This window comes from Spermophilus citellus, assembly GCF_964194105.1.
Source record: "Spermophilus citellus genome assembly, chromosome: 16".
Taxonomy (NCBI): Eukaryota; Metazoa; Chordata; class Mammalia; order Rodentia; family Sciuridae; genus Spermophilus; species Spermophilus citellus.
Window position 1 is genome coordinate 47,430,732 of NC_138196.1, and position 13,893 is coordinate 47,444,624.

A 13,893-nucleotide genomic window follows, 5' to 3' on the forward strand; every position below is an offset into this window, starting at 1 on the left:
AACTATGATTAAAGAACAAGATAGTATATCAAATCATATTTGGAATTTTACTATAAGTAGAGGTTTATTAAAGGAAGTTTTGGTTTCTGCTTATAGTAAATGTCACTTTTATAATAATATGTCACATTTGAACATTTTAAAACTACTAAGAAAACTTCAGCATTTCATTTCATTTTATATTCATGACTATCTGAGGCAAGATAGGAAAATTGCATTTTTGTATTACTATTATTTTATGCTTTCAGAAATTGAGACCTGAAGTTGTTCAGTTACTTAATTAGCAGAAAGTTCTTCCATTAGAGCACATTCCTTTTGCATTTCCTTATCTCTCTCTCTCTCAGAAATCAATTAAATTTATGCTCTTTGCATACGTTTTGAAAGCATGGTTCTCTGAGGTATTCCTGATTTTTGCAGAACTTGAGACTGGCTTCTTGAAGTTCTACTATTGCTCTATAAAGTTTACAGAATTTGCTAGCTAGGAAAACCACTTGGTGATTTTTTTTTTTTTTCCCTCCAGAGAGAACTCAGTGGGAATAGTTCCTAGTTAAGAACTGTTAAAATTAAGAGTATGACTGTGTACATTTGAGAGTTATCATTTCATGTTGTCAATAAATACATATAGTAGAATTGTAGCTTAATAATAGAGATGCTGAAATTCGGGGAAACCAAAAACTTCAGTTAGGTCACTGCCTGCTTCAATTAATACTGAGAATGTAAATAAAATACTGTAGTAAAATTGATCTGTTATGTTATAAATTTAGTAATTTATCAGTACCACTTTTTGGAATTGTAGATGAAATTTGAAAATTAGTAAACCTAATAACCATATAGACCTAAAGATAGTAGCTTTTGTTAGCAGTTCTCAACATTAAAAATAAACGGATTTTCTTTTCTGTTCATATTAGCAAAAAACAAGGCAGATTATTTGAACTTATTTCATTCAAGTGCTGAAAAATTTTTACTGATTTTTTTTTCCCCATGAAGTATATAAAAATTTCCAAATGTTTTTTATTGAGAAATAAATGTGGTTTTATATAGTGATTCATGTTATCCATGAATTTCAGTATTTCTTTAATATATAGTGTTGATTTTTATATTTTCAGATTGTTTTTGATAATTTTAATCTTATTTTTCTACTTGAAATGTCCTGCAACAGAAATATATTCTAATTTTTAAGAAATCTAAAGCTTAAAGTAAGGACATAAATGAAAAGAATTGTTATGAAGATATTTTATCAGTATTAACTTTCCTGATTTTTTTTTTTTTTTAACTTCCTGATTTTTTGTATCTTCCAGAAACTGGGAGTGATTTTTCTATGTTTGAAGCTTTGCGGGATACTATTTATTCTGAAGTGGCTACTTTAATATCTCAAAATGAATCTCGCCCACATTTTCTTATTGAACTCTTCCATGAGCTTCAACTACTTAATACAGACTACTTAAGGCAGAGGGCTTTATATGCATTGCAGGTATCATTCTTTTTCCAACCCTATCTATCATCACCTTACTTCATGATAATGTCTGGTTACTTTTTTAGACTGAAGCATGTCCTAATTCTACATGTATTTTGATTTGTTTTTCTTGACATTTTATTTAAAAATTATTGTATAGCATAAGTGGATTATAGATAGTCTTTGTAATTTTGCCATGTTTCATCTTTAATGTTATTTCTTACATTTAACCTGTGAGATAAGAAGTACTGTATTTGTTTTTCCATTTGTAAGATAAATTTGGAATTAAGCATTATGTTTTTTCATAAAAATTTTATTTCTTTATTTAGGATATAGTATCGAGATATATTTCTGAAAACCATGAAAAAGAAGGGGAAAATGTAAAGTCAGTGAACTCTGGTACTTGGATAGCTTCAAACTCAGAGCTTACTCCCAGTGAAAGCCTTGCTACTACTGATGATGTAAGCTGATAATAATTAGAAAAACATGGACATATTTCAATATGCAGTGAACAAAAGTTAAATAGGTTGTTGTCAAACTGTGAATATGTGTAATATATTCAATTTTTAGCTTTTTAAATTTTGTTTGTTTGTTTGTTTATTGATTGGTTGGTTTGTATTAGGGATTAAACCCAGGGACTCTTAGCCACTGAACCATATCCGTATCCCTTTTTATTTTTTATTTCGAGACAGGTTTTTGCTAAATTGTTTAAGGCCTAGCTAAATTGCTGAGGCTGGCTTTGTACTTGCTATCCTCTTGCCTCAGCTTCCCACGTCACTGGGATTACAGGCTTGTATCACTGATTCTGGCTTAATTTTTAGCTTTAAAAAAAAAGATTGAGTGTAATCTATTACTTTATATTGAGGATGAAATAGAAAATACAATCAAAATATGTTGGGAAATACCAAAAAATTCTGCATAAATGATAGATAATAACATAGGGGCTGATTCCTAACAGTCATCTAATAAATGTAGCTCGTGTGCCTTCAAACATTGAATAAACCAATCACAGTAAAAACCCTTGCTTAGTACAGGATAAATCAGGTCTTTTGGTGAAAAAGAGCCTGGAAAAAAGAAAATCATCAAGGGAAAATGTAATTTAATGTATTACATTTGTTAAAAAAAAAATTTTAACCTTCATTTTATTTATTTATTTATCTATAAGCAGTGCTGAGAATCAGACCCAGTGCCTAACGTGCTAGGCAAGTGCTCTACCACTGAGTCACAACCCCAGCCCAACTTGGAGAAATTTTTGAATGAAGTAAAAAGGCCCTGGAAATGTAGAAGAGTGTGAGGAGCATGATAGAAAATAGTACTTAGTGTGCATAATTTTGATGGAATGACTTAAGTAACAAAATCACTGCCATAGGGGCTAAGGTTGTAGCTCAGTGATAGAGCACTTGCCTAGCATGGGTGAGGCACTGGGTTTGATCCTCAGCACCACATTAAATTAATCAATTAAAGTTATAAAAAAATTCTTCAAAAATTGCTACCATACTAAGGAGATAATGTTACTAAGTATTTTTGGAAATCACCTATTTAAAGTGTCTTGATTCTATTATAAAAGATGTATATGGTCCTGGGATAGCAAATACACTTTTTCTTTCTTTCTTTCTTTCTTTTTAAGGACAACTCTTAACATATGAAGATTTGATTCGCAAATGTTTGCTCTAGGTAGAAAGTTGGAATCATACTATGGTGTTGAAATATTAACACAAAGGTTTTTTTAAATATTTTTTTTAGTTTTAGATGGACATATACCTTTATTTAGTTTATTTATGTTTATGTGGTGCTTAGGATCAAACCCAATGCCTCACACATGCAAGGCAAGTGCTCTACTACTGAGCCCCTAACACACAGTTTTTTGAGAAGATCTTGATTTTTTTCCTTAAGATTATTTTATCTCTTCTTCAGATAGACTAAGTTCCTTAGAACTATTGTGGACTTTTTCTAATGTTTCTCTTTAGCTTAAACTCCTGTTGAAAACAATACTTCTTCTTTATGTATTTTTTTTTCTTCTTAAAATCTTTCTCCACTAGGATCTAACTTCTAAGCTATTGTTAACAGAAAACTGTGTCTAAAACTACATGGTTTTCATTGACTATACAATTCACATATAAATTAAGAAGTACTCCTTTGGATAAATCATTATTATAGTTAACTGAAAATGTGCGCTCCTTTTTGTGAATTATATGCATAAAAAATAGATTAGATTATATTAAAGTTTATTGGACATTGTAATAGTTTGGAAGAGAATGCAAAGTCTGTTCTTAAAGATCTTTTTCAGTAATTTTGTATCCCTAACTCTAGTACCTCTCCTTATTATCCAAGTTTCATATTGTCATATAGGCAGCATTATTTTCATTTATTTTGAAAGATTTGAGCACATTGGTTTGCACCATCAATAGCAAATTTTGAAAATTGGACTAAATTTAAGATAAAGTTAAGTTGACAGGATTTTAAATCTACAGTAAAATGTAAACAGTGTTCTACTTGAATAAGTAGGGACTTGAAACAAAAAGCTTACAATTTAAAAAAAAATAATTGAATACAGTTTATTTACTTTTTCTTTCAAAACTTAAATTCAGCATTAATGTCAACATCTTTCTACCAAAGTCATTTTACCAGCAGCAACACATCATTCAGTGTTTACAGCAGTTTCCTGTAGGGACTTTTCTGCTATGATGGTAACTTAAAATAAAAGATCAATAGCTAGTTATTTTTAAGAACATGGAAAAAACATACTTTTTGAATGTTTCAGTCAGAATATAAATGAGACATAAATAACCCCTCTATCACACTGTACACAAAATTAATTTAAAATGACAGAGTCCTATAAAAACTAAAACCTATAAAAACTCTCTAAGAGGAAATGGGTGAGAATCCTCCCAATGATATCATTGGGGGAGAAACCCCAATAATAGTAGGCATTGGGGTTTGGGGGGATTTTTTGTCATTGTATGTTTGCTTTTTTTTTTTTTTTTTTTTTTTTTTTAATATTGAGGATTGAACCTAGGAGTACTTTACCCCTGAGTTTCATCCCCAGCCCATTTTATTTTTTATTTTGAGACAAGGTCTTGCTGTGTTGCTAAGGCTGGCCTCTAACTTGAGATCCTCTTGCCTCAGCTTTCCAAGTTACTGGGATTATAGTAAATTTCCAGCATGTCCAGTAACACAAAAAGGACTAACTATAGAAGAAAAAAAAATGAAAATTAGGTTTTATAAACATAAAACTTTCTGCTTTTCAAAAGGTAGTGTTAGGAGAGGCTGGCCTACATAGTAACTCTACAACTTCATTATAAGACAACTTAGTAAAAAAATTGGCAGGAAGTTTGAACAGATGCTTCAAATTACTAGCATGCAAATTATAACTATATGAGATACTACCTCACACCCACTAAAATAGTTAAAATTTAAAAGATTGACCATAAGAAGTGTTGGTTAGAACATGTAACAACTGAAACTCTTTATACTGCTTGTGGGGAATGTAAAATTGCATAACCACTTTAGAAAGAAGTTTGGAGGTTTCTTTTAAAGATGAACATAAATTTGACATATGAACCAGCAATTTTTCTTCTAGGTATTCATTCAAGAGAAGTGAAAACATATCCACAAAAATACTTATACACTAATATTCATAGCATCTTTTTAGTCATTATAGCCTCAAACTGGAGATGAATGGATAAACTGATATATCCACACAAGGGAATACTGTGGATAAAAAATACAGCAGTTAAAAAATGACGAACTTCTGGAACACACAACAATTGGGGATTAATTTCAGAAACACACTGAGCAAAAGAAGTACACTAAAGAGTATTCACTGTATGTTCCATTTGTATGAAATTCTAGAACAAGCAAAGCACATCTGCAGTGAAAGAAATCATATAATTGGGGTACAATGGGATTGATTGTAAAGAGGTACAAAGGAAATTTCTGGGCTGGTGGAAGTGATCTTTATTTTCAGAAATCTGTTTATAGAAGTGTATCTTTTGTCATTATTCCTCAAACGGTACACTTAAAGTGGGTGCATTATTGTATGTAAATTATATTTAAATAAAATACTACTTTTAAAAAATATTAATTATACTTTTTTGTTTCTTTTAGAATGAGACAATGTTAAAGTAAGGTACTACATATTGTTAGGGATTGGAGATAAGATTATGTCCATACAAAATCATGGAATTTGCAGGGAAATGGATGGCACTAGAGCAGATTATGCTTAGTGAAGCTAGCCAATCCCTAAAAAACAAATACCAAATGTCTTCTATTATATAATGAGAGCAACTATGAACAGAGTAGGGAGGAAGAGCAGGAAGAAAAGATTAACTTTAAACAGAGACATGAGATGGGAGGGAAAGAGAGAGAAAAGGGAAATTGCATGGAAATGAAGGGAGACCCTCATTGCTATACAAAATTACATATAAGAGGTTGTGAGGGGAATGGGAAAATTAACAAGGAGAGAAATGAATTACAGTAGATGGGGTAGAGAGAGAAGATGTGAGGGAAGGGGAGGGGGGATAGTAGGGGATAGGAAAGGTAGCAGAATACAACAATTACTCATAGGGCATTATGTAAAATTGTGGATGTGTAACCAACGTGATTCTGCAATCTGCATTTGGGGTAAAATTGGGAGTTCATAACCCACTTCAATCTAATGTATGAAATATGATATGTCAAGAGCTTTGTAATGTTGTGAACAACCAATAAAAAAAGAATATATAATTAAAAAAAAGATTATGTCCATAAAGATGTAGGAATAATTTAAATTTTAATTAAAAGTTAATTTTGTCAGTTTAGAATTTTTAATCAGCTGACTTTTTAGCTACATAAAAAGTGTTCTGTAAGGTTCCTTAATATTTTAATATTTTCTGTGACTTTGCATTTATCCTTCAGTAATGTTGGTTGTCACAGTTTTGCTTGGATGGAATATCTCTTTAAGATGTATAATGTTATGCAAATATTGTTTCCTTGTTAGATCTTTAATATTTATAAAATGTTTTAAGGAAATATTAGTGATTTTTGTTTATTTTATTATAACTTAGGAAACTTTTGAGAAGAACTTTGAAAGAGAAACACATAAAATAAGTGAACAAAATGATGCTGATAATGTTAGTGTCATGTCTGTATCTTCAAATTTTGAACCTTTTGCAACAGATGATCTTGGTAAGTGCATTTTTTTTTTTTTTATCATCTCAACATGACTTTAAGTTGATCTCATGCAGTCTTTGAATTGCATTAATAAGGAAACAACTGGATCGGCTAGAGCTGTAGCTCAATGGTAAAGTGCTTGCCTCACATGTGTGAGGGGCTGGGGTTGGGGCTGTGGCTCAGTGGTAGAGCGCTTGCCTAGCATGTGTGATGCCCTGGGTTCGATTCTCAGCACCACATACAAACAAATAAATAAATAAAGGTCCATCAATAACTAATAAAAATATTTTTTTAAAAATAAATGAATAAAGATACTGTGTGTCCATTTACAACTCAAAAAAAAAAAAAAAAGAACTGGAAAGGCAATATGCGTTTTAAAGAATATGGACCTAAAAGTCTCAAGTCTAATTTCAGTATTCTTAACTCTTTGACCTTGAGCAGATTTTCTAATCTTTATGATTCTGCAAATACTAAGGAAGCAGTGATCCTGTATACCTTGCTGTATTGTTGGGGGAAATGTATGTAACTTTCTAGCATGAATAATAAGAGTTCAAAAATGTTAATTTCCTTCTCCTTAAAGTAAAGTTTCCTTAAAGGAAACCTAGTAAATTAATGGGAGAACTTCAGGCCTATTCAAACACATTTTCACTAAAAATATTAACTTCATAGTGTGAGGTAAGAACTCACATTTCTTGGCATAAATAACCTATATAAAAATTTCAGGTAATGCTAAAGCATGGCACATTGTGTTTTTCCCCCATGAGTAGTAAAAAGAATTTACATAACTTTAAAAAACAAAACAAAACTTCAGTGCTAAACTTGGAAAGGAAATCAGAGAAAAGAAAATAAACCTGATAACACTTTTCTATGCTGCAGCCTATTAAAGGATATCAAAATCGTCAGTAATTCAGATCTCCAGGGCACTTTGTTGATAAAATAATCTCATGTGCCATTATTCTAGTTGTTCATATGAGGAAAAGATGATTGATATGATTTCAAAGGCAGTTTTCCACCTGAACTCTTTCCCTCTTTGCTTATCCTTCCCTTTCTGAATTACTAACTTTTAAAGTGTTGGCTATATTCTTTCTTTTACTGATTTTTTTTCTTTTTCAACAACCCTTCACTGCTAGCATTGTTTGAAGTGGACATAGGAGAATTAGGAACTCTCATTGATAGGCTTTTTCCTTACCTTATTTGCTTGTGTTAGTTTGGATCATTTTCTGTAGAATTTTTGTGATGTTTTGGAATTTATTTTCTTTTTTACTATTTAAATGAAACATAATATAATGAACAAAATGGGTTTCATAGTCAACGTGAATTTAAATCACTACTTTTATGCTCGACTATGAAATCTTTTTGACAGGTTACTTAAGTTCTCTGAAAATGAACACACTGTTGCCTACTTTATAGGGTTACTTATTGTAAAGATTAGGTAAATAAATGTGATGATGTAAAGAAAGTTTCCCATTAATATAGAACTGGTTTAAAGCTAATTTTCTTTACTTAGGTTCAAACATTATTTTTTTAGAAATACGTGAAAAGTTTGCTTTTATGAATACTAAAAATATTTCTGTTCCAAATGCAGGTAACACAGTGATTCACTTAGATCAGGCATTAGCCAGAATGAGAGAATATGAGCGTATGAAGACTGAGGCCGAAAGTAACTCAAATATGAGATGCACCTGCAGAGTTATTGAGGATACAGATGCTGCTTCCGCCACCACTGTAATTAATAATTCAGAAGGTGTGTTTTATATTGATTAGGATATTTGAAACAATTAATTAAAGGCCCTACCTGGCATATTAATAATTTTCTTTTTATTGCTTTTTCTTAATTGTTTGGACTGTTAAAAACTGCATATATTTCCTTTTTTTAGCATAAAATTATCATAATTTAAACATTCTTTAAAATGTGGCATAAATATATATGTATAGTGACATAGGCTTCATTTTGTTAATGTATCATTTTTCTTAAAAAATAGAAACTCCCATTATTGAAAATCATAGTTCACAACAACCTGTAAGTGAAGTTTCTAGCATCCCGTGTCCTAGAATTGATACTCAGCAGCTGGATCAACAGATCAAAGCAATTATGAAAGAAGTCATTCCTTTTTTGAAGGTAAACTTATTGTTTCTAGAAGATAAACTTTCTGTATTTTGATTTTTGATTCATTTAAAAGACTCCATTATAGTAAATCCTGAAAATACAAGTAAACAAAAGAAAAAAGCCAAAAAGGACCCATTAGTTTTCCCCCAGAGATAGCCCCAGCAACATTTTGTGAGCCTTTTTGTACTATTTTGTACACATGCATAGTGCTTTTTTCATTTGTTAAAACATCTTTGAAGATTATTATTTTTCTATTACATGTTTTTAATGATTACACAGTATTTATTATTCATTCAAAAATATTTGTAGAATGTCTACTTTATGTCTTGTTTTGTGAACATAGCAGTAAACAAATCAAGCCCTTTGCTGTCATGGAGATTACTTGATAATGGATGTTCTTTAGACTCATCTCAGAAAGTTAACGTTAGGGGCTGGGGTTGTGGCTCATTGGTAGAGCACTTGCCTAGCATGTGAGGCACTGGGTTCTATTCTCAGTACCACATTAAAAATAAATAAATATAAAGGTTCATTCACAACTAAATATGTGTGTGTGTGTGTGTGTGTGTGTGTGTGTGTGTGTGTGGTGTTAAAAAATTAATGGTAATTCAGATTATTTTGTAGTTCACACATAATTTTAAAGGACAGTTAAAAAGAAACATGCCTGGGGCTGGGGTTGTGGCTCAGTGGTAAAGCGCTTGCCTGGCATGTGTGAGGCACTGGGTTCGATTCTCAGCACCGCATATAAAGAAATAAAGGTCCATTGACATTTTAAAAATATATAAAAAAGAAAAGAAACATACCTAAAGTGGCTTGTTAAGAAAGTTAGAAGGTATTGTTGATCCAAGACATTTCATAACATCTAGAGACAGTTTTTATTGTTAGGATGAGGCCAGGGTTGTGGGTATTTTGGAGAGTAGTATAACTAACTAGCATTTAATGGATAGAGAAGCCAGTGTGCTTCAAAACATCCTGTGATATACAGGATGTCTATCATATGAAGTTTGAGAAACCCTGAATTAGAAGATAATAAGAATGGGTTGTAAAAGTAGTTGAAATTAATTGAACTATAAACAGAAAGACATGAAGATGGGAACTATAACATGGATAGTTCTCTTTAATACAGAAAGAAAATGATAAAAGGTGTTAGATCACATAATATTTTACTAGCTTTTAACTGGTATGTTGGTCAAAATTGCAAAACTCAATGTGTGTAGGATGGGAGTTTGCTCTCGTGAGTGAATCTTTCTAAAAATGTGTATGAAAATTATTTGTGCAAGAGAAATGAAATTTCATAATGTATGGATTAAAAGTTTTTAAATAGTAGATAAGTGTATATCCTAACCAACTAGGATTTTTCTTAGGAGCACATGGATGAAATATGCTCTTCTCAGCTTCTCACTTCAGTAAGACGCATGGTATTGACCCTTACCCAGCAAAATGATGAGAGCAAGGAGTTTGTGAAGTTCTTTCATAAGCAACTTGGAAGTATATTGCAAGTAAGAGTTTATACTTCTGTGTCTTACCACCTAGTTAGTTTGTTTTGGTTTGGTTTTTTTTTTTTTTTTGAGGGGGAGGTGTGTTTTGGTTTTGGTGGGGTTTTTTTTGTTTTGTTTTGTTCTTTTTTTTTTCTATTTTCTAACATTACATGATTTATTTAAGTAGTCATTCATTCTAGCAGCCTTTTAAATACTTTTTAGTTTATTTCTTCATTAAAAAAATATTAGGAATTGCATGTATCCAACTTAAAAATCTATTGGTTTGATTTTCTTTTTCTCTACCCAGTAAGAACGTTTAAAGTTTAAAATGTTCTATGACTTTTTCTAAGATAGTTTTGGACTAATTTAGGAAATTTTAGAAGCTGGAAACCAGTTATCAATTGTAAAAACTTTTTAGCACTAATCAGATCAAAGTAATTAGCATTTCCGTTTTCTTATCATGTCTTTATGTTTAGATACTTTGAACTCCTGTCTTCTAGATCTTCATAAAGTATATAATAGGTTATTGTGAACTGCAGTTATCTCACTGTGCTTCTAACACAAGTACTTCTATTGAACTTCCTTTTGGTACCCATCAGCTGACCTCCTGTATCCCCCTTCCCTCCAACCTTTCCCAGCTTTTAGTAATCCATATTCTATATTCATATGTACAGTAACTTTGTATCAAGGCAGTGGTTCTCAACTAGGGGAGATTTTTGCCTTCCAGGAGACATTTGATAATGTCTAAAGACATTTTATGAGTACCATACAGCAAGTATGATAGAGGGAGATAGGGAAGTGGGAGGGGAAGTACTAGGTAAAGGTCAAACATGTTGCTAAATGTCCTACAATGTACAGGGCAGTCTCTCATAACAGAATTATATAACTCTAAATATCATTAATGTCCAGTTTGAGGTCTAAAGGTGTGCTCAGTGGTAGAGTGCTTGCCCAGCATACTTAAGACCCTGCGTTCAGTCTCCAGCACCATAAAAAAAGGGGGACAGGTTGAAAAATCCTGTGTTAAGTAAGAAAACTTTATTTCTCCTTATGTCAGACACTTTTGCTGTTACATTTTACCTAACATTTTCCCATTGAGATGGCTCAGTAAGATGTTGTTACTCCAAATTAGACAATGCATTTTAATTTCATTTTATTGCATAATTTTCCTATGAAATTTTGCCTTCCGTTTTTTGTGTTTATACTGGTTGTGGATATAGTATTATCACTTTGCTAGAACTTAAATTATTGTTGTCTAGTTTTCCTTTTGAAATATAGTATTATCACTTGGTTAATTTTTTAAACCCTGGATTAGATGCAAATTTCCATCATGTTAATATTAAAACTAGACTATAAATTCAGTAATAGGATCAAACTGTCCAGACTCTACTTAATAATGCCAGTGCATAATTTATAAGGAATATAAGACATCAATGGTGGTGACATTGTAGGAATACTTTAAATAGTATTCTCTGGCAAAATTTACTGGCAGAAAACTAAAAGACTATAGAAATGTTCTTGCAGAAATATCTGAAGTATTAAAAATGTTTAAGATAGCTTGTATATAAATGAATTTTAGTAAATTTAATCAGGTTATTTCTACAGGAAGAAATAACTTTTAGAATCTAGCTGAAAGAGAAATAATTTATTTGTAATTAACATATTTTCTTTATCAAGATCCACACAGCTCTCCCTTATTTTTACGCAGAATCCAAAGCATTAATTTGGAAATAAGATTTTTATCTAAATCTAAGAAAATTTGAATGTGTTTTTTACATCCCATTCCTGATTTTTTTCGTAGGGCCACATATGTGAAAATACAAGTTAATTTACGTGAAATACCACCTAGAATATTAATTTTTTTTTCATGAGCTGGAATTTAAATTATTGTTGTCTAGTTTTCCTTTTGAAATCTTTTCAAGAATTTTTTCACAAAGCACTCAGCCTTGTTGAGTACTTTTTTTTTTTTTTTTTGAGTACTTCTTTCTATGATTGAACTAGATACTATTTGTTTGGGGTAATGGGACATTGCTTGTATTTGCTTGTCTATTTCTAAATGGCATTCTATATTTTTTAAAGAAAGAAAAGAGAAGTAGTTTTAACTAGAATATAGAATAAAATAATATTGTCCCTTTCATTTGATGATGCTAAAATTCAACTTGAACTAAAGTTTACTTTTAAACTTATTCTGAAGAAAATTCTAATTACAATGACTGGTTGGTTAATATACAGGGGAAACTAAATTAATGATACCATTTAGATGTGGAGGACTTTCTATTTTTCTCTCACAGTATTTAATGACTCATTACTGTAGTATAAAGGTATTGCATAGGTATATGCCTAGTATGTACTATCTGAAAACTTTTTTGGGATTAGGAATCCCCTGTTTTGTTTGTGCCCAGGAATTATATTAATAAGGATTAAAATTATGGATGACCATAATTATTTGCTTTCCCTTGTATAATCTTTAAGCAGGACTAGCAAAATTCCTAGTAACTTAGTAATATTAACTATCTTTCCTTAGTTTTAAGTTTTTCAGTACTTAAAAGTAATACTACTGATTTTCTCCAAGTCAGTATTATAATTTAATCTTTTAATAATGTATATTGCTGTGCCCACAAGTGAAGTTTTCTCTGATCTTAAAATCATTTGGTTTATCTATGCATAGGATTCACTGGCAAAATTTGCGGGCAGAAAACTGAAGGACTGTGGAGAAGACCTTCTTGTGGAGATATCTGAAGTGTTGTTTAATGAATTGGCTTTCTTTAAACTCATGCAAGATTTGGATAATAATAGTATAACTGTTAAACAGAGATGCAAAAGGAAAATAGAAGCAGCTGGAGTGATACAGTCTTATGCCAAGGAGGTAAATAACATTGATTTTGATTTTAGGAATAGTTATAATTAGCCTATAAATATAGTGGGTTGTGTGTGTGTGTGCACGTGCACGTGCACGTGCACATGCGTGCTAGGGCTCTAACCCAGGGCTTCATGCATGCAAGGCAAGCACTCTATTATTGAGCCAACTCCTCAGCCCTAAGTATGGTTCATGATCAGTATTAATACCTAAATTTGTTTGATCTCAGCCAAAGTAGTTATTTTTAGTAAAATCATTTAATCAGATTATAGTTCCATACATATACTACATATTAAATCTCAGAAGTAAAAACAGTAAATATTAGAAATGCAGGGGTTGGAGAGTGTAACTTAGTGGTACAGTACTTGCCTAGTAAGTGTGAAGCCCTGGGTTGGATCCCAAGCAAGCACTGCAAAAAAAAAAGAAATCACGAATGCAGAATACAGATAGGAATTGATGCTAAATGTACATTGTCACACATCTATTTAACTTCATTGTGACTTATTTAGGTCTCCAAAGAGGAGAGGAGGACTGGGTATCTGTTACCAGTCCCCAAAGAGTCTCTAAGACTATATATCAACCAAAGGTCGTTCCAACAACAGACAGCCTTGTTTGTTGGTTAGGGTTTTAGTTTCATATCCTCCTGTAGTTTCTTTCCCTTGTCAAACTAATTTTGACCATGTGAATTTGGATGAAGTTCCGCCTGTATCTTAGGCTTACCAGGAAGCTTTCCCCCTATATCTTCACCCTTTTCTTGGCCCTCTGATCATGAGAATGGAAGCAGGCCAAGACCCAGATAAAAAGAAATAACCTCTCTTTCTTAGAATCTAAAGTAGACAAAGTCAAACTATGTACT

The 13,893-nt window shown here is 31.6% G+C and overlaps 1 protein-coding gene across 11 annotated transcripts in view; it reads left to right on the plus strand.

Moving 5' to 3' along the window:
• The window catches only part of PCM1 (pericentriolar material 1), a 92,954-nt gene that overhangs the window by 65,453 nt on the left and 13,608 nt on the right, over window positions 1-13,893 (plus strand). For all 11 annotated transcript variants that reach the window (XM_081269590.1, XM_081269595.1, XM_081269596.1 and 8 more), the window contains 7 exons: window positions 1,296-1,468; window positions 1,780-1,911; window positions 6,496-6,616; window positions 8,187-8,345; window positions 8,584-8,720; window positions 10,070-10,204; window positions 12,849-13,046. In XM_081269590.1, the coding sequence (XP_081125716.1) occupies window positions 1,296-1,468; window positions 1,780-1,911; window positions 6,496-6,616; window positions 8,187-8,345; window positions 8,584-8,720; window positions 10,070-10,204; window positions 12,849-13,046 (1,055 nt within the window). The remainder of the gene's footprint in view (window positions 1-1,295; window positions 1,469-1,779; window positions 1,912-6,495; window positions 6,617-8,186; window positions 8,346-8,583; window positions 8,721-10,069; window positions 10,205-12,848; window positions 13,047-13,893) is intronic.